At 42.9% G+C, this 21,534-nt stretch overlaps 1 protein-coding gene across 7 annotated transcripts in view; it reads right to left on the bottom strand.

Annotated features, from left to right (window-relative positions):
- Positions 1 to 21,534, bottom strand: part of RHOBTB3 (Rho related BTB domain containing 3) — a 69,936-nt gene that overhangs the window by 35,190 nt on the left and 13,212 nt on the right. For all 7 annotated transcript variants that reach the window (XM_043515447.1, XM_043515442.1, XM_043515445.1 and 4 more), the window contains 2 exons: positions 14,436 to 14,628; positions 11,020 to 11,171 (listed from right to left, as the gene is read on the bottom strand). In XM_043515447.1, the coding sequence (XP_043371382.1) occupies positions 11,020 to 11,171; positions 14,436 to 14,628 (345 nt within the window). The remainder of the gene's footprint in view (positions 1 to 11,019; positions 11,172 to 14,435; positions 14,629 to 21,534) is intronic.

The raw sequence follows: 21,534 nt of genomic DNA, 5'->3' as shown, positions 1-21,534 counted from the left end.
AGCCCATATGTGAGGATAAAGATTTTAGAGGCCTTTCAGGAATCTTTTCATGAGCGGTTGGTTGGTGGGTGAATGTAAGAGTGGCTGTCTATCTAGGAGTGAAAGACCATGATGGCTGCCAAGTGCACATGAATGGAGCTGGTGGATAACCCCAATCTTTTCAGGTGTAAAATATAGTCCAGGATGAGTGGAATTGGAGTGCTCATTGCCTTGACATGATTGGAGGTGCATCAAGACTGCAATCTAGTCCATTTGTGGAAGTAAGTGCATCTAGTTGTATCACATCTGCTATTCAAGAGTACTTGTTTAACCGCCTCTGAGCAGGTCATCTCCGAATCCTGGCACCATGCCTTCAGATGGAGTAGCTGTTGATTGGGATAGAAGATTTCATCCGCATCCTGTGAAAGGAGAGATGGAGTCGGTTGCAGAGTATTCGGAGGGAATACCATCATGCGAATAAGGATGACTCAGGCTGGGTCCCCTTGGATCTCGTGAAATATTCTGAACAGAAGGGGAAAGGGAGGAAAGACACAGAACAGCGGCACAGCTCATGTGAGGAAGAATGTGTTGTGATGCTACGCCCCATGTTCTTCATAGAGATATGCTGATATTAATATGGCATAACTAAGATATGTTTTATACAAGAGGAGTCATGTGAGGTATCATTTGAAAGGCTCTGATTTACTGAATGTGATTATCCAATTTGTATGCAAGTGTCATTTCTGTATCTGAAGTTTCTTTAATGTATTGAAATTAGTTTGCGAGTTTGTTTTATTTGCTCAGTAATCTGCGTTGTTCTGTTTGCTATCCCTTATAATCACTTAATCTACCTTTTGTAGTTAATCAACTTGTTTATGCTATAACCAGTTTGCGTAATTCATGGTGTGTGTGTGTGTGGGGGGGGAAGCTGTGCATATCTTCCTCCACATTGAGGGAGAGAGCAAATTTCATAAGCTTACACTATAGGCCAGGGTCGGCAACCTTTCAGAAGTCACGTGCCGAGTCTTCATTTATTCACTCTAATTTAAGGTTGTGTGGGTCAGTAATACATTTTAATGTTTTTAGAAGGTCTCTTTCTGTAAGTCTATAATATATAACTAAACTATTGTTGTATGTAAAGTAAATAAGGTTTTTAAAATGTTTAAGAAACTTCATTTAAAATTAAATTAAAATGCAGAGCCTCCGGACCAGTGGCCAGGACCCAGGCAGCGTGAGTGCCACTGAAAATCAGCTCTCGTGACGCCTTCGGCACGTGTGCCATAGGTTGCCTACCCCTGCTATAGGCCGAGATTCAAGAAGACATCCATTGTCATTCGTACAGCATGAAGGGCATCGTGTTCAGATGGGGCCTTGAGGAGACTGTCATTTCCATATTTAGATGACTATGCCCTCTTTGCATAGGTAGGCAGCTACTACTGTGAGGACTTTGGAGAACACTCAAGGGGACTCTAGAAAGTATGAAGGGCAGTACTTTCTATTGATAGCGATTGGTTCCCATGATAAATCAGATGAACTGTCTGTAGGCAGGGTTTATTGTGAGGTGAAAATACATGCCTTGGAGGTACAGGGCTGAGAACCAGTCCCTCTGTTCCAGTGCTGGCATAATGATGGATAGGGTAGCCATCTTGAAGTGGCAGCCTGACAAACTTGTTGAGGTTTTGAAGGTCTAGGATCGGTTTCCACCTGCTGGATTTCTTTTGGATCAGAAAATAACGGGAGTAAAAACCTTTCCTTGTGTGCAGGGATGGGACCGGTTCTATCGCTCTCAGTTGCGGAAGGTGGTTTATTTCTTCTTGTAGAATGTGTTCTAAAGAGACTGGGAGAGAGGGTGGGTAGGAAGGATAGATAGGAATAGGATCGATAGATAGGAATGGGATTGATGATCTCTAGAACAGTGGCTCTCAACCTTTCCAGGCTACTGTATCCCTTTTAGGAGTCTGATTTGTCTCGCATACACCAAGTTTCACCTCACTTAAAAGCTACTTGCTTACAAAATCAGACACAAAAATACAAAAAATTTCACAATACACTTTTACACAGTACACTATTACCAGAAATTTGCTTATGTTCTCATTTGTACTATATAATTAGAAAATAAACCAATTGGAAGATGCAGCCGAATGTTCTGATCTTTTCTGGCCGTGGCAGTGTATAGTACTTAGAGCAGTATAAACCAGTCATTGTATAAAATTTTTAGTTTTTACTGACTTCGCTAATGCTTTTTATATAGCCTGTTGTAAAACCAAGCATATATCTAGATTAGATTAGTTGATGAACCCCCCGGAAGACCTCTGCATACCCCAAGGATATGCATATCTCTGGTTGAGAACCACTCCTCTAGAACCCACTTACACAAAGTAATGAGCTGCCATGATGGAAAGGGGCTAAATGGTTGTCAAACTGGTGGGATGTTGGAGATGGCAGTTCACATTGGAACAGGGGGAAGACTTCTTGGGGCCTCGACCACACCTTCAGAAATTATTGTTTGGCCGAAAGTGTGAGAGACGTAGCCCTTGAGGAGTTGTATGTCTGCCCTTGGTAGGGGGTTTCTGTCAAAAGTGTTGTACCATAAATGAGGAGAGAACAGTGCTCAGGATTGCAGGGATATTGCTATTTCCCCAGTTGTCTCTTCAGCACTAGCATATAGATGCAGAGAGAGCATAGAGTATTTGAGTGTTCAGGGAGTGCAGGGACTTATCTATGCACTCTGCAAATAATTTAGGAACCTCGAAAGGAAAGGTCCTCAGCTATGGTTTGGACCTCACTGAGGAACACAGAGAGGTGCAGCTATAAGACCCAATTCATGACTACTGTAGTCACAATGGAACAGGCAGCAGTAACTGCAGAATCCAAGGAGGACTGTAAAGCTATATGGACCAAGGTATCCTTTAGATACAAGCGCCTGGAGCGGCTCCTTCATGGCATCAGGAAGGTCATGACAGAGTTCCCGGATTTTGTAATAATTGACATAATTGTATTTGGCCTCACAGTTGGAGATGCAGAATTGGAGGGTAGCAGATCAATAAACCTTGAAGCCAAATAGATCCAATCACTTCCAATCCGCATCATAAGGGGTGGATCTAGGTTGGTATTGGCATCCCTTTTCATGCACGGCCTTGACAACTAAGGAATTTGGAGTGGAGTGATATTTTTTGTTGGCACACTTGCAGATGGATGCTGGGGTCTGCCAGAGCACGTTGGCCAAGTCGAGAAGGGACTCATTGACAGGGAGGGCTATTTTGAAGGATGAGGATGTGTGCAGAATGTTGTGCAGTTTATGCTGTTCTTTCACTAACTCCAAAGGAATCTGGAGGGAGTCTACTATCCTGTGAAACAGCTCCTGGAAGTGTTTAAAATCGCTGGCTGACATAGGGGGTGGAGGTATGATAGCGTCATCGGGGAAAGAAGAGGAGAAAGAGTGGCAGTGTAACCTCCTCCTCCAGTTCTTCTTCATCCATTATCCGTCTCCGGTGATCAAGAGATGGCGAAGTTGTAGGCCTCTGGCTTTGTTCTATGGGAGACATCCCAAACTCATCTGTATTTGACCCACGGATTCCAGTATGGCTAAAGTGGAGGTGTCAAGGCTGAATCCCCACTCTAACTCCGAGTGCAGAAGGTAGGGGCATGCAAGGATTCTAAAAATTAATACGTGCCACTCCAGGCTTGTGTTAAACTCCCAAGGTTACAGCTTTTCTCTGACCTTGGCTTGGTAAAACGTTACCACCACCCAAATGCAAAAAAACCCCTTTGAACTCAGGAAGGAGCCACTTGGGAATTCCTCACTGTGGGATACCATCAAGCCCTTTCAACCCCCGTCCCTCCCCAGGAAAAGCCAAGAAAGAAAACAAAGAAAATTAGCTGTAACTATCAGCTAATCAAACATGCACAAACCTTTTAGGACACCAAAAATCCATCCAAAATGTTTTTTTTTTAAAGAAGGTAAATTTTATTAAAAACCAAGAAGGGAAAAAAAATACACCCAGAACTTAAGGCTTTTTGCTAGATCTTAAACAATTACAAAAATTAAGCACCCAAAATAGCTTTCTTGGGGGTTCAGCTTAAAGATTACAAGCAAACAAAAGCATCTGGGGTTAGCACAGAGGAGATTCACAAGCCAAAATAAAAAATAAACCTGATTGTGTCTAAGTAAACATTCCATATCCAAATAATTTCTTCTAGATATGGAAGATAATTTTTATTCCTGGTTCAAGCCTTACATAGCATTGCTGCTCCACCCCTGCAGCCGAGAGAGCAACAGACAAAGGGAAAGTTTTTTCCCCAATTTTAAGAAGTTCTACCTTCAAATTGGCTCTTTTGGCAGGTACCCATTTCTTTTCTTTTACCTGTGGGCTTGTTAACCCTTTACGGGTAAAGCAAGCGGAGAACAGACTCAGAGGGGATTTTACAGCTAACTGGCTGGCTGGGTGTCCATCAAAGGCAGCTACTCCTCCCCCTTCATGTCTCTCATGCTGCCTAAATCACAGACGGTGCTGGCCAGCCTGGTTCAGGTCAGGTCCACACCGACTGGGATTTCTTCCTGGAGGCTTAGGAAACAGAATTAATAAGATACATGCAACTCTAGCTTTACTAATAATTACATGAAAAACTAAACAATAATTCTTACATTTCAAGGACTACAATGACTTAAAATGCAGACACATTTTTACCCAGTTGATTCTGGGAAACCTTCCTGGGAGAGTGCATCAGCCACTTTGTTAGAGGCTCCTGAAATGTGCTATATTTCAAAATACAAGTTTTAAAGAGCTAAACTCCACCAAAGAAGTTTGTTTCTTTGACTGTGTGAAGCCACTTCAGTGAAGCACAGTCAGTTTGCAGGTGGCACTGCCGACCCAAAATGCATGGGCGTAGCTTCTCCAGAGCATACACAAAAGGTGTAACATTCTTTTTCTGAGACTGGCCAATGGCTTTCCCCCTCAAAGTTTTTGCTGAGAAACAAGAGGATGGAATTGTTGATCTAGTCCTTCCTGCATTAAAACTGCTCCTTCACCACGCTCAGAGGCATCTGTAGTTACGACGAATAGGTGGTCGAAGCTTGGGATCCTCAATATAGGATCAGACGTAAGGGCTACCTTAAGCTGGTTAAAGGCTGTCTGACACGTCTCAGTCCACTGAACAGCATTTGGCTGTTTTTTCCTGGTCAGGTCTGTCAGTGGGGTGGCAATTTGGCTATGGTTTGGTACAAATCGTCGGTAATACCTGGCCAAGCCCAAGAAGGATTGGACCTGCTTCTTTGACTTCGGAATAGGCCGATTTTGGAAAGTATTTTCGTTAGTCTGTAGGGGGTTGATAGCACCTTGACCCACCTGGTGTCCAAGGTACGTTACCCTGTTTAGGCCTCTTTGACACTTTTTGGCCTTAACGATTAATCTGCCTCACTTATGGGCTGGAAGACAGCTTGGAGGTGTTCTGCCCATGAATCTGAGAATATAGCCACATCGTCAAGGTAGGTAACTACAAATTCCCCGAATCCATTCAGGTGGTTATTTACCAATCTCTGGAAGGTGATGGGTGCATTTCGCAGTCCAAAGAGGGAGTACATTAAAATTCATACAATCCTACATAGGTGATGAAGGCTGACCTTTCCTTGGCAGGATCATCTAGCGGCACTTCCCAGTACCCCTTAGTTAAGTCTAAGACGGATGTGAACTGGGCGTGTCCCAGGTTCTCCAACAGCTCATCTGTGCGTGGCACTGGATAGTTTTCTGGGCTAGTTACGGCATTTAGCTTACAGTAGTCCACACAAAAGCCGATTTCCCCATCTGGTTTGGGAACCAGAACCACTGGAGAGGCCCATGCACTCTCAGAGGGGCGGATTACACTCATCTGTAACATGTCCTTGATCTCCTTTTCAACTGCAGTTTTGGCTTGAGGAGCCATCCGGTAGGGTTGGACTCTAATTGGGCTAGCATCACGTGCATCAATGGTCTGCCCATTCTGTCCATCCTGGGGTGGCTGAAAACTGGTGCACAGCTCCTGCATTTGCTGTCACTGCTTGCGCCCAAGGGTCATGGATAGGCTCACCTCTTCCACACCACTGTTGTTTTTTCTGTCATAGTAGACTCCTTCAGGCCACTCAGTGTCTCTCTCTCCTGGGCTGTAAACTAGAGTACCTTGATTTCTCGGGAATAAAAGGGCTTTAGAGAATTAACATGGTATACTTTAGGTTTTAGGGTAGGGTCTGGGTAATTAACAGCTCCCAGACACTCTTGGACCATAAATGGCCCCTCCCACAATGCTTCCATCTTACTGGCCTGGAGCGCTTTCAGGACCATAACTTGGTCACCTACTCTGAAGGAACGCTCTCTGCATGTTTATCATACCAAGCCTTTTGCTCTTGCTGAGCATCCTGTAGGTTCTCTCAAGCAAGGGCTTGAGAGTGTTTTGCAGGTTGGTTACCAGTCCAAAATGTTAGTTCCTGGAGAAGATGTAACCCCCTCCCACTGCTGCTTCACCAACTGTAATGGCCCCTTAACTTCACGGCCATAAACTAGTTCAAAGGGTAAAAATCCCAAACTGGATGTGGTACAGCCCTGTAGGCAAATAGTAACTGCTGCAACGCTAGGTCCCAATCATTGGCGTGCTCATTCACGAATTTACTTATGGCCCCCAAAGTCCCATTAAACTTTTCTACTAGGCCATTCGTTTGATGGTGGTAATGGGTGGCAACCAAGTGGTTCACCCCATGAACGTCCCAAAGATGTTTCATGGTCTCTGTCAGGAAGTTACTTCCCAAATCTGTAAAGATGTCGGAGGGCCAACCTACCCTGGCAAAAATTGCCAATTTTTGGCAATTGCCAAAAATGCCTGCCAATTCCTGGCTGACGCTTTTAACCATGTTGTTGCTTAGAGCTACTGCTTCCAGTCATCGGGTGGCAAAATCCTTGAAAGTCAGTATGTACCATTTTCCTCTGGGTTTCTTCTTAGGAAAGGACCCAGAATATCCACAGCTACACACTGAAATGGAACCTCAATGATGGGGAGTAGCTGGAGAGGGGCCTTGACCTGGTCTTGGGGCTTTCCTACCCTCTGGCAAACCTCACAAGACTGGACATAGGTAGAAATATCCTTGCCCATTCCCTCCCAGTGGAATGACTTCCCCAAACAGTCTTTGATCCTGTTCACCCCAGCATGGCCACTAGGGTGATTGTGGGCTAAGCTCAAGAGCTTTTCCCTATACTTAGCTGGAACTACCAACTGTCTCTGAGGATGCCAGTTCTCCTTGTGCCCACCAGAAAGAATCTCCTTGTACAAGAGTCCTCCTTCTATAACAAACCTGGACCTGTTAGAAGAGCTGAGAGGTGGTGGGTCGCTCTGTGCCGTCATCCAAGCTCCTGTGACTCTCTCATCTGCTTCCTGCTCTACCTGGAACTGTTCCCTTGATGCTGGAGACATTAGTTCCTCGCTGGGTTGTGGACTTGGGCTTAGTCCCATTGGAAGCAATGCAAGTGATGGGGTTGTTTCCGTTGACTGTGAACCGCTGTCCACTGGTGCACTAGGTGGTATTTCAGGCTCCAGTTGAGCCTCTTGCGCTGGTCTAGCTGCTGCTGCAGTGTAGGTTCTGTGGCGTCCTTTGGTGCTAGCTCCCCTGACTCCGGTGGGGTTGCAAGCACGGGCTCTGGTACTGACTGCTCTGCAAGTTCAATATTTGGACTGGTTCTGGCTGGGTTCCAGGAACTGGATTTATAACTGCTGCCATAGACTCTGGTCTGGAGTCTCATTCCACCACCTCTGGCTGGGTTTCTGTAGTAGGCTCAGGAATGGCACGTGGGATTGTCCTGGGGTGGTTGGGGGTCATGGATAGCGAGGATGTGCAGATGTGCTTTGTGCCTGTCCCAAATGTAAGGGGGGGGGGAAGGGAAGGTGTAATCTTCCTCTTCTTCCTCATGGGGGAAGGGTGGTACCATCCTCAGAGGGGAAAGAGAGAAGTGCTGTGACTCCAGAGAAGAGAGCAGAGGTCGAGGGAGCTCATGACTGAGTACTTGTATCTGACCTGCCTGAGTCACAAGTAGGTCCTTGGGGTATCTGACCTCCTGGAGAGGAGAGAGAAGCCCCATCAACAGATGCATCGATGCTGAGGGAAACGTGCATTCTCTTGAGCAGCCAGCAGATGGAGATGAGGATTTGCTCGGTGCCAAGGGTTTGCTCAGCACTGGAGGCTGAACCAGTGACGCGAGCTTGGCCAGTGCCGCATGTTTTGTTGGTGCCGAAAGCGATGTCAGTACTGACAGAGCTGCCAGTGGTTTCGTTGGTGCCATGACGAACAAAGCTGATCTGGTCGGGGCAGTCAGCGCTATTTTTAAGGTCTTGCATTGCAGTCTCTGGTGCTGAGAGATGATGCCGATGCCTGCAAGTCTGCTCGTTTAGCGCCTTTAGACATATGTTTAGCTCCGATACTGGAGGTACTTGGACAGTCCCTGGAGCTTTATCTCATATCCGAAACTGATCTTGCAGGGAATGGTGTTCTGGCGGGCAGTGAGCAATGAGGGGGCTTGTTTCTTCCTGTCAGCATGGGGGAAAAGATGTGCTCTTAGAATGACTTGGCAAATGAGGATCGGTGGATGAGCTAGCAGAGAGTGTGAGAACCATGTGGAGGAAGCGTCTGGGACAGTGTACAATGCTGTATTCAATGATCTCTCCATGAGAAGTCACAGCCAAATGTCCTGATCTTTTCAGGCCCTGGCAGTCAGGTTAAGGCAATGGGTACACTTCTGTGGGACATGTCCTTCTCCCTGGCAGTGGATGCACTGTGGGTGACCGTCGCTTACCAGGAAGGCCTCCTGGCAGGAAACACACCACTTAAACTCAGGAGATCTGAGCATAAGGATGAGGGAGAAAGTTTCCCAATCAGGAAGGGCAGGAAACAGGAAAACAAAATGTTAAGCTATGAACTAACAGGGAGGATAAGAGGAAGGAAATATTTTTTAGAAAGAAAGAGAAAGAAAGAGAGAAAGAGAAAAAGAAAGAAAGAGGATGATAAAGGAAAGAATTAACTACTAAACTACACTAAAAACTAACAGGTAAGACACTATCTAACAACTCAAAGGATAGGTGGGCTCTGCTGTGGATTCCATCCTAGACCAAAAGCAGTTTAAAAGGAACTGGGAGGCAGTTGGACCGCACAGTGCTGTATGTACACATGTCACTCACGGCACGAGATGGGGAGGTGTGCATGTGTGGTCCAACCAGCATTGCTAATGAAGATCTTGGATCCCAGACACAGTGACTGACAACCAACAGTGGAGCACCCATAGGGACATCACTCAAAGAAGAAGAGCTTCTTTTTTTTTTTTAAAAAAAAAAAAAAAAACCTTAATAGTTATACTGGTACAACCCCAACTGTGAAAACAGTTTTAATGCACCTTTAATACCAGTGTAACTCATCCACAGTCAGGGAGGGAAGGAGGCTGTATTACTTTACCTATACGAATATAAAAACACAAAAAGTATTTTTCCACATTACAAATGCTTTGCCAGTACATCTGTAACAGCACAGCCTCCTAGCACAGATGCAGCATGACAACAGTAGGAGGTGTTCTGCCAGCATAGTAACACCATCTTCTTGAAGGACATTGGCAGTGCTGTATGTAGTGCTCTTGTAGCCGTGTTGGTCCCTGCTGAATATTAAAAAGAGACAAGGTGAGTGAGATAAGATCTTTTATTGGACCAACTTCTGTTGGAGAAAGACCACCTTTCAAGCTTACATTGAGGTCTGGGAAATGTATGGAGTGTCACAGCTAAATACAAGGTAGAACAGATTGTTTAGCAAAAGTAGTTCCACACATTTCAAAAGGGTCCATTCAAAATGAAGTGCCCAGTTAACTCTCCAGTCATAAGGAAGGAAGGAGGGGGAGGCGGGGAAACTGGGGTGGAAGGTTTAAATGGGTTACAGATTGTTGTAACAAGCCATAAATTCATTGTCTCTATCCAGTCCATGATCTTTCGTATCTAGCAAAGTTATGAATTTAAGCTGCCAGGCCTGTCTTTTGAAGGTGTTAACACCAACCACACCCACCCATTTCTTCCCCCTATGACTGGAGAGGTGTTAACAGTCCACTTCACCTTGAATGGTCCCTTCAAATGTGTTAACTATTTATTCTAATCAATCTTTTCCACATTTAGCTGTAACACTTCGTACATTTCCTAGACCTGAAGAAGAACTCTGTTTAAGCTTGAAAGCTTGTCTCTCTCATGAGCAGTCCAATAAAAGACAAAATTATCTAACCCATCTTGTCTCTCTAAATTAGCTATGTTCACAGAAGCACTCTTCTGTGGCACAGCTGCATCTACATTGGGTTTATGACCACATACCTATGTGTTTTTTTCACAACCCTGACAGACATAGCGATGCTGACAAAACTTTGTAGCGCAGACCTGGCCAAAGTCCTTGCCTCAACAAATGTACGTTTAACTTGCAATAAAAATGTTCATGGTTTACTTTTTTCAATCACTCTCCTTCCCCTTGTTTTGCATTTTCAGGCAAAAAGAAATGAGCTCAACTTTATTTCAGCTGACTGGACGGACTGCTGGAGACTCTAAACTGTTTAATGACTGAAAACAAAAACATTTCAGGCATACATTAAAATTCAAACACAATAACATGCTCATTTACAAGTAGAGCACAACTGTAAGCATTGAAGCAATTAACACCAAATATTCCACCTAAGCATCTTGAGTAATTTGGAGCATATCACTAAAGTAACAGGACAGTAGATTATATGACTAGGAAAAAGATCTGTTCCTTGAGTTTGTCAAAAAACTTCCTGAAGATGATTGCAACAGAATACTCCCAATATTGCTATAATTGGGAAAGATGCACCACCAGTGGAAAATTTTAGAGAAAAAAAGTTTAGTGTAGATAAGGCCCCAGAGTCACTGTCCCAATTATGCAATTCTCATTTACATTGTACACACTGTTTTAAATTAAAGCCAAAATTTGGATTTGGGAGAGATAGCAGAGCAAAAATAAAATCTTCATGCTTAGTACAGTTTCTCACTTACCACTCCTCCAAAATATTTTCCTATATAGAAATCACTGAGACTGTGCAATTCAAGGTAAGTAGCTCCTAGCTCTTTAGCGAGTTGAATCCCTTCAGAAGCAGTAACACAGCTCCCTCTATCTGAAGTGCACAGTGGACAAGTACAAGGAACTTCTGAGAAAACGAAAAATTTATAGAAGACATTTTAATTAAATAGTCCAATACACACTGGCTTGTAAATACTAGTAAAGATATACATTATATCATAGAATCACAGAATGTAGGGCTGGAAAGGACCTCAAGAGATCAATTCTAGTCCATCCCCCTTGCTGAGGCAGGAGTAAGTATACTATACCATACCTGAGAGGTGTTCGTCTAACCTGTTCTTAACCTCCAAATGACAGGGATTCCACAACCTCTCTATGTAATCTGTTCAAGTGCTTAACTATTCTTGTAGTTATAAAGTTTTCCTAACATGAAACCTAAATCCCCCTTACTGCAAACTAAGCTGATTACTGCTTCTCCTATTCTTGGTGGGCATGGAAAACAATCCATCACAATCCTCTTTATAAACAATTGTATAAATGTGAAGACTGTTTATCATGACCCCCCATCAATCTTCTCTTCTCCAGACTAAACATGCCCAGCCAGTTCTTTCAACCTTTCCTCATAGCCCCCATTTTCTAAATTTTTTATAATTGTTGTTGCTCCCCTCTCCAATTTATTAACATTTTTCTTAAAGAATGTATATAGTAAGCAACAAATCAAAGAGTTAAACTAATTAATACTGGTACATGCAGTATTGTTGTAGCTGTGTCGGACCCAGGATATTAGAGAAACAAGGTGGGTAGGGCAGTATCTTTTATTAGACCAACCTTTGTTGGTGAGATAGAAAAGCTTTCAGAAGCTTCTCTCTCTTACCAACAGAAGTTGGTCCAATAAAAGATGTTCTCTATCCCACCTTGTCTCTCTAATACTGGTACATTACAAAATCAAACATTTTCTTGCAAGTCAGAATATTAAGTATCTGATAGATTTAATTTAACATAAAAAACCCAAACCAACACAAAAAAACCCACCACACTAAAAACGAATGTGAAAGTTGTGAAATCAAGCACTGAAAAGATAGGAATTATCAGCATTAAGGATGCCTGTGCAAATCTAGTTTAGCCTCCATGAGCTATGGAAGTAATTACATGATTCCAGCTATATGTGGGAAGAGAAGCAGCAGCCCCATAGAGACTGATATGTCCCCTGCAGTGTGACCAGGGACGCAAGAAACATGTGCAAAGAGGTAAGAGGGAACATTACCCTTATGATCCCTTTACTTCCCTGTGCAAGTTTATATAGCGAGTCATGATTGTGTCCTGTGTAACTGTCTGTTCAGAACAGAGGTGGGCAAACTACGGCTCCAGCTGGGTAGCCCCCTCCTGAATCATGAGCCCCTCAGTTAAATTAACCCTCACTTTATTATATAGGACAACAACTGGAAGATTTATCATCCACCTACATTACTCAAGCTGTCATGTTTTGCCATGTCAATGAATTACAAAACTGTTCATAAGGTTTCAAATACAGAATAGCAGCTCTTTTCGGTTCACTGAAGAGAGATAAATTCAATTTTGCCAAAGCTTACTTGCGTAATATCTCCACAGAAGTTATACTATAAAATAAAGTTCTTTTGGTTTGATTGTTTAAACACTATTGACATCGGATAGAAATCTGCTTATACGATCTGCCTCCGAGAATACCCACTTCATATATCCCTTATTTTTAGTTCATACCATGTCAAAATTTAAAATGCTAAGTAAAACAGATGCAGATTTCTTTAATAAGTCCTGGTCTGACTAAGTGTATAAAAATCAGCAATACCACAATGCTTGGAAGAAGTATAGAATAAAGAATGGAAAACACCAAAACTATCAACATCAAGCAAATTTTAAAAAGTCAAAAAAAGAAAAATTTTTCCTAGTGTAGGCAGAACCAACACAGTACCACACATTACAAATGCAGTAATGTGTGATCACTGGAGGTCTCCCAGCCCAGTATAGGCCACATTTAATTCTGCTTAGTTTACACACCATGACTGCAATTTTTAAACCACAATGAAATATTCTGTATTATGTTAAATTATTTTACTAAAATTATTCTGGTACCTGATGTGCCTTTTTTCCCTTTTTAAACACTATACTAGTTTTTATTCTTTTTATATTGGTATATGGGAACTCTGGAACAGTGATTCTCAACCTGCGGCCCAATCAGCACACAGCTGCGGCCCATGTGACATCCTCAGGGCCATAACTAGGGCACAGCAGGAGGGTGCAAAAATGGGGCAGCACAACATTGGGCCCTGAGGCATCAGCTCCCCTTTTAAGGATTGGGCCCAGAGGCATTAGCAAGAGACTAGGGTGCTTGGCACCACCTTATCTCACACACTCGCAGGTCCAGGGACCCTGGCTGGAACAGGCTCCCCAGTACTAGGACCACGGCAGCAGACAGGCACCATGGACTGCACAGCTGAGCCACCGACTTGAGAAGGGGACTTGAGGGGGTGCAGGGATGCAGGGAGGAGGGTGTGGACAGTGCATGGGGGATAGACTCTAGGTTGGGGGACTAGTGGCAATCCCTGGATGCGGGGTTAGATATTGAGGCACAGTCCCTGGATGGGGGAGGATCTGGAAGGCAATCTCTAGGTGAAGGGCTGGGTTTATCTGGGGCAGTCCCTAGGTGGGGGACTGGATGCTAGAGGGGGCCATCCCTGGGGAGGGATTCTGCCCTGGACAGGGTACCCTGTCTCTGCATTATATGGCTGTCATTTAAAAATACCTGTACATTTATTTTTTTTAAATAAAGTTTAGTATTTGTTATATAAGAGTGTGGATGCAGCCCACATAACACAGAGAGCTGCATATGCAGTCCACAATGGTAAATAGGTTGAGAACCACTACTCTGGAATATAGAGCACACTACAGTTATGTGTTTAACTCAAAACTGATGTCCAGAGGCTCCACATGATCTTGAGTACAGTGTAGATCTCTCCCCACTTTGCAGTCAGAGGGGTTAGCCTCCTATCCCAGTGTCACGCACCCTAACACACTGTAGTTCTTAGACTTTTAGCTCCAAAAGCAGATCCAGAGCTCCTGGTTCAATTCCTGCAGATGAGCCATGCAGGAGTGTTATTTGACAGAGATCAAAGCATATTATTAATTTTACTGGTTTTATTCAATAATTTAAAAACATGTAATATTGATATTAAATCAATCAGTGTCAATCTACAGCACCTTAACACATCACTTTTGTCAATGTGACAAACTCTGAAGAAAACAAACTTTTTACCATGACTGGACTGAAGATGTAATCAGACTTCATTGTGATTTACCCAACATCTAACTTCAAGGTAATATTTCAGCAGTTTATAATACGAGATTTAATACATACCACTTTTTCTTGCGCCAACAGCGGAAATTATGACTGGAATTGAACAATGATTTAATGCTCTTTTTATCATTGGAACATAACTGTCCTTTACTTCTTGAAATGAAGATCTGTCATTTACAGAGTATTTAATCACAATGATATCAGCTCCTCCAATAAGATTTTGAGAGGTATACCAGTCACTGTCAAAAATGTCCTACGGGGGGGGGGGAGAGAAAATGCATCAAGTCTTTTTTATTATTATTTATAGGCGAGAGAGTGTCTATACAAATACTCTTGCACACAAAAAATAGATAAATTATGTTTTTGAACTGACGAGATGCAACAAATAGAAGAGTGGGTTTGTTTTGTAATTTCTCTGTATAATTTTCTTGTCTGAGAAACAATTTTTGCACTTAATAGTAAGCTTATGAATGCCTCAAATCCTAAGAAAGAACAGCAGTTGAAACTCACAGTATTTTTAATAAGCACTGCATGCAGAAATATACGTTGCTCTTTAAATCATTTAACTTCAAAATGGTATTACTAACGAAATAAAACAGTGCCATCAGCTTCAATTGTAAAAGTATGCAGCAATTTCTATGATATTGTTAAAGTACTGCAGGATCTTTTTGGGTGGATACACAAACCCTTTGCTGTGTACTTATAGAACTTTCAAGGCAAATTTTACAAATTACAGAGTTGAATATTGTATATCATTCACTACACTGTATATTTCTATAAAAAAGCCTGCACAAAAGATTCTGATGTATTCACTAACAAGCTACCTATTTAGAGTTGGCAGTTTATAGACTATATAATAACTGTACATACCATCTCTAGTTCTGGTTACAAGAAGTAACTATGGTTACTGATTTATCACTGACACTTATAACAAGGTTTACACACTAAAGTTGTTTCGTGATTCTAATTAATTACAGTTAAAGAAAGGACTTCAGAGAAGAGGTTATCTACGCAGGGATACTCAGGAAAAGTAAGGAGAATTAACTAAAGCTGCCAAGTAAACATGCATAAATTAAACCAGATTAAATCCTGTGTGGATGCTCTTATTCAGAAGTAAAGTGGTCTTTGTTTACCATACTATAGAGAACTAAGGCCATTTTACTTCTGAACGAGAACGTCTACATGAAAGGGTTAGACGTGCCTTAACTTGTGTACATTAACTTCACTGTTTCAGTTAATTCACCTTACTTTTCCTGAGCCCTGGTCTATTCTACAACCTTAAGTCAATATAACGTCGCTCAGAGGTACAGATTTTCCACACCCCGAAGCAATGTAGTTATATTGACCTAACCCCCAGTGTAGATTCATAGATACTAAGGTCAGAAGGGACCATTCTGATCATCTAGTCCGACCTCCTGCACAGCACAGGCCACAGAATCTCACCCACCTACTCCTATGAAAAACCTCACCTATGTCTGAGCTATTGAAGTCCTTAAATCATGGTTTAAAGACTTCAAGGAGCAGAGAAGCCTCCCTCAAGTCAACCATGCCCCATGCTACAGAGGAAGGCGAAAAACCTCCAGGGCCTCTTCAATCTGCCCTGGAGGAAAATTCCTTCCCGACCCCAAATATGGCAATCAGCTAAACCCTGAGCATATGGGCAAGATTCACCAGCCAGATACTACAGAAAATTCTTTCCTGGGTAACTCAGATCCCATTCATCTAATATCCCATCTCAGGGGATTTGGCCTATTTACCCTGAATATTTAAAGATCAATTACTTACCAAAATCCCATTATCCCATCATACCATCTCCTCCATAAACTTATCGAGTAGAATCTTAAAACAAGATAGATCTTTTGCCCCCACTGCTTCCCTTGGAAGGCTATTCCAAAACTTCACTCCTCTGATGGTTAAAAACCTTTGTCTGATTTCAAGTCTAAACTTCCTGGTGGCCAGTTTATACCCATTTGTTCTTGTGTCCACATTGGTGCTGAGCTGAAATAATTCCTCTCCCTCTCCTGTATTTATCCCTCTGATATATTTATAGAGAGCAATCATATCTCCCCTCAACCTTCTTTTAGTTAGGCTAAACAAGCCAAGCTCCTTAAGTCTCCTTTCATAAGACAAGTTTTCCAGTCCTCGGATCATCCTAGTAGCCTTTCTCTGTACCTGCTCCAGTTTGAATTCATCCAAACATGGGAGACCAGAACTGCACACGGTATTCTAGGTGAGGTCTCACCAGTGCCTTGTATAATGGTACTAAAACCTCCTTATCCTACTGGAAATGCCTCTCCTGATGCATCCCAAAACCGCATTAGCTTTTTTCACAGCCATATCACATTGGCAGCTCGTAGTCATCCTATGATCAACCAATACTCCAAGGTCCTTCTCCTCTTCCGTTACTTCTAATTGATGCGTCCTCAACTAAAATTCTTGTTATTAATCCCTAAATGCATAACCTTACACTTCTCACTATTAAATTTCATCCTATTACTATTACTCCAGTTTACAAGGTCATCCAGATCCTGTATAATATCCCGATCCTTCTCCGAATTGGCAATACCTCCCAGCTTTGTATCATCTGCAAACTTTATTAGCACACTCCCACTTTTTGTGCCGAGGTCAGTAATAAAAAGATTAAATAAGATTGGTCCCAAAACCGATCCCTGAGGAACTCCACTGGTAACCTCCCTCCAACCTGACAGTTCGCCTTTCAGTAGGACCCGTTGTAGTCTCCCCTTTAACCAATTCCTTATCCACCTTTTGATGTTCATATTGATCCCCATCTTCTCCAATTTAACTAATAATTCCCCATGTGGCACGGTATCAAATGCCTTACTGAAATCTAGGTAAATTAGATCCACTGCATTTCCTTTATCTAAAAAGATCTGTTACCTTTTCAAAAAAGGAGATTAGGTTGGTTTGGCACGATCTACCTTTTGTAAAGCCATGTTGTATTTTGTCCCATTTACCATTGACTTCAATGTCCTTAATTAATTTCTCCTTCAAAATTTTTTCCAGGACCTTGCATACTACAGATGTCAAACTAACTGGCCCGTAGTTACCCGGATCACTTTTTTTCCTTTCTTAAAAATAGGAACTATATTAGCAATTCTCCAATCATTCGGTACTACTCCCGAGTTTACAGATACATTAAAAATTCTTGCTAATGGGCTTGCAATTTCAGGTGCCAATTCCTTTAATATTCTTGGATGAAGATTATCTGGGCCCCCCGATTTAGTCCCATTAAGCTGTTTTAGTTTCGCTTCAACCTCAGATATGGTACTATCTACCTCCATATCCTCATTCCCATTTGTCATGTACCATTATCCCCAAGATCCTCTTTAGCCTTATTAAAGGCTGAGGCAAAGTATTTGTTTAGATATCGGGCCATGCCTAGATTATCTTTAGCCTCCACTCCATCCTCAGTGTTAAGCGGCCCCACTTCTTCTTTCTTAGTTTTCTTCTTATTTATATGGCTATAGAATCTTTTACTATTGGTTTTAATTCCCTTTGCAAGGTCCAACTCTACTCGACTTTTAGCCTGTCTCACTTGATCCCTACATGTTCTGACCTCAATTAGGTAGCTTTCCTTGCTGATCCCTCCCATCTTTCACTCCCTGTATGCTTTCTGCTTCTTCTTAATCACCTCTCTAAGATGCTTGCTCATCCAGCTTGGTCTACAACTCCTTCCTATGAATTTTTTCCCCTTTCTTGGGATACAGGCTTCCGATAGCTTCTGCAGCTTTGATTTAAAGTAATCCCTGGCCTCCTCTACCTTTAGATCCATAAATTCTTCAGTCCAATCCACTTCCCTAACTAATTTCCTTAATTTTTGAAAGTCAGCCCTTTTGAAATCAAAAACCCTAGTTGCAGATTTATTTTTGTTAATCCTTCCATTTAGTTTGAACTGAATTAGCTCATGATCACTTGAGCCAAGATTGTCCCCTACAACCATTTCGTCTATGAGGTCCTCGCTACTCACCAAAATTAAATCTAAAATGGCATCCCTTCTAGTCGGTTCAGCAACTACTTGATGAAGGAATCCATCAGCTATCGCATCTAGCAAAATCTGAGCCCTATTATTATTACTAGCACTGGTCCTCCAGTCTATATCTGGGAAGCTAAAGTCTCCCATGATCACGCAGTTTCCATTAGTATTTACTTGATTAAAGACATTAAAAAGGGCTCTATCCATATCCAAATTAGATCCCGGAGGTCTATAGCACACCCCAAGCACTATCGTAGGAGAGTCTTTACTAGTTATCTTCCCCAATGTAATTTTTGCCCAGACAGACTGTCTTATCCGTTGCATCGCTTCTTATTTCTTTACATTCTACCTCATCATTGATATACAATGCTACTCCACCACCTTTACCTTTGTTTCTGTCTTTCCTAAACAGCACATACCCTTCAATACCTGTAGTCCAGTCATGACTACTATTCCACCACATTTCTGTTATCCCTATAATATCTGGTTTCACTTCCTGCACCAGTAGCTCTAGTTCCTCCATTTTGTTACCTAGGCTCCTCGCATTGGTGTATAAACATCTTAATTTTTGCTGTTTGGCCTCGCTCACATTTTGTACCCTATTAGGCACAGTCATTCTACAGCCAGTATAACCTATTAGACTAGTATCCACACCGCCCTCGCTCCTTATATACATTCTCCTACCCACGGCTGTATCCTTTCTTACTTCGTCTTCTTCCCTCTCAATGCTAAAATCTGGCGTGGAGATTTCCTGGACATCTCCCAACCATCTCCCTCTAATTCCTATTTTAAAGCTCTCTCTATCAGTTGTGCCAGCCTCGATCCTAGAAGTCTATTTCCTTCCCTACTCAGATGAAGTCCATCCCGAGAGACCTGTCCTCTGTCCGTGAATGCCTCCCAGTGGCCATACATCCCAAAGCCCTCCTTATAGCACCACTGCCTAAGCCATCTGTTGACAGTCATAATCTTGTCACACCTTTGTTGCCCTTCTCTAGGAACAGGAAGGATCCCGCTAAAGATCACCTGAGCCTCAATTTCCTTAAGCGTCTTCCCCAACCTAGCACAGTCTCCCTTAATACTTTCCAGCGAGAATCTAGCCGTATCATTTGTTCCCACATGAAGGACAATTAGGGGATTCTTTCCTGCTCCCTTTAGGATTCTTTTCAACCTAAGGTCTACATCCCGTATCTTAGCACCCGGAAGACAGCACACCCTTCTATTCTCAGGATCAGCTCTAGTTACAGGCCTGTCTATTCTTCTCAATAAAGAGTCCCCGATCACATAGACCTGCCTTTTCCTGGTGACGGTGCTATTCTCCAGTCTCTCCCCTGTTCCCTCTGGCTGCAAGTTCTTTCCATTCCTATTTTCCCTTATCCTCTTCAACCCATCCTGTATTCCCCTGGGGCTCATATTTGGTGTAGTCTCCCTTGACTCTTCCCCTTTTCCTATAGGACTAGCCTCTCTTCTCTTCTTCCTTACCCTTCCACCTTCAACAAGTACCTGCTGAGCCCCTTCTTCATTTTCCAACTCTGCAAACCTGTTCCTAAGCTCTATTTCTCCTTCACTAGCCCGTCTTTTCCTCTGCCTGGTTCTTTTAGTCACATGCTTCCACTGACCACTTTCCTCACCCAATCTCCCCTCAAAATTCCCCAGCCCTGCTTCCATTTGTGAATCTGAGCTTTTCCCTTCAGATACCTCATATCTTTGCTCCATCATCTGCTCAAACCCCTTCCTAAACTCAACGAGACTTTCCATCTGCATCTCCAAACCTCGGATCTTTTCCTCCATCAGCTCTATCAGACAGCATTTCATGCAGAAAAAACTCTTACCAGGTCCCCCCTCCAGGATCATGTACATACCACAGCTTCCACATCCAGTCATCCTCAATGTGTCTTCCACTACAGGAGTCACTCCCACAGCTGCCTCTGTATCTGTCATCGCCTTCCCACCTAAATCCTGTTAATCTGGGAAACAAGCCACACCAAAAAGACCACCCCCCCAGCAAAAGCAAACCCCAAACAAGCACCACAATACAAACTCCCCTTGCAAACTCCCACTCAAACTCCCCTGTTTACAGCTCTGTTTGCTAGCTCCTGTGCCGCTGCAGCTGTCTGTGTAGATAGCACAATGTCAACAGGAGGGCTTCTCCTGTCGACATAGCTACCGCCTGTTGGGGAGGTGAATTACCTATGTTGATAGGAGACGCTCTCTCATTGGCAGAGGTAGTGTCTTCACTAAGCTCTACAACAGCACAGCTGCAACAGTGCAGCTGCGCTACTACAGAGCCGTAACTGTAGACAAGTCCTAGAGTATCCCTTTGCTTTAACTTTCCTGAGTGTCCCCATGTCGACAAGCACTGAGACCAGAGAAGTGGAGAGCAGTTGGGCCATAGCAGTCTCGAACACCATTTCCAACACTTTCCTCTTAAGACAGAGGAGCTAATCAAAATTCCTGTTCAGATGGCTGTTCAAGATTCCTGTTCTCCTGTCTGCAGTGTCCTATACTGCCAATACCTGTTTTGCAGTGTTGCTTTTGATTGGCAATTCTTTCATTTCCATATTTAGTAATAGGTTAAAGGATTCTAGATTGCCAGTCTGAAGAGGGAAGTCTGTTTTATCCCCCCCCCTCCACCCCCCAAAAACCCAAACAGCATAGGCAGCAGCATAATGAGTTCTGCACCAATGTTCCTCATTGGTGACCTATAAGGGTCATCTCTAGATAAATATGACATTTTATGTATCCATGCCCTCTCTTCAGAGATTGTCACCCTGGATACTAATCTACTGAGAACAGGGGAATAGTTCTCATATCCTATTTCCAATCTTATGTACAAACCAGTTTATCTCACAGTTAGCCTAAGGGTCACTAAGCTGGAGAACTTCAAAAGGTGGTCCCAGCAATATGAGAGTAGCAAAGAAGATCTCCCAACACTCGAAACAGTATCAGGCAGGAGAGGAAACCAGAGAACCACAGGAAGCTGGAACCAAACAAAGCCAGGGATGAAATAAGCCACAAAGCAAAGGAGGAAGGAAAGCAAGGAGCAGAAAATAAGGCAAGGATGGGCAACTTTAAGATAGCAGAGGGCCACAAAATCCATTAAAACTCTTTGGCGGGCCATACTTTTTTTTTTTTTTTAAATTAAAAGAACCTACATATCTTATAAAT

This window comes from Dermochelys coriacea, chromosome 5 (genome assembly GCF_009764565.3).
Source record: "Dermochelys coriacea isolate rDerCor1 chromosome 5, rDerCor1.pri.v4, whole genome shotgun sequence".
In the NCBI taxonomy this organism is placed as follows: domain Eukaryota; kingdom Metazoa; phylum Chordata; order Testudines; family Dermochelyidae; genus Dermochelys; species Dermochelys coriacea.
Note: the sequence above shows the minus strand (reverse complement) of the source record. Positions and strands in the feature narration are given on the sequence as shown.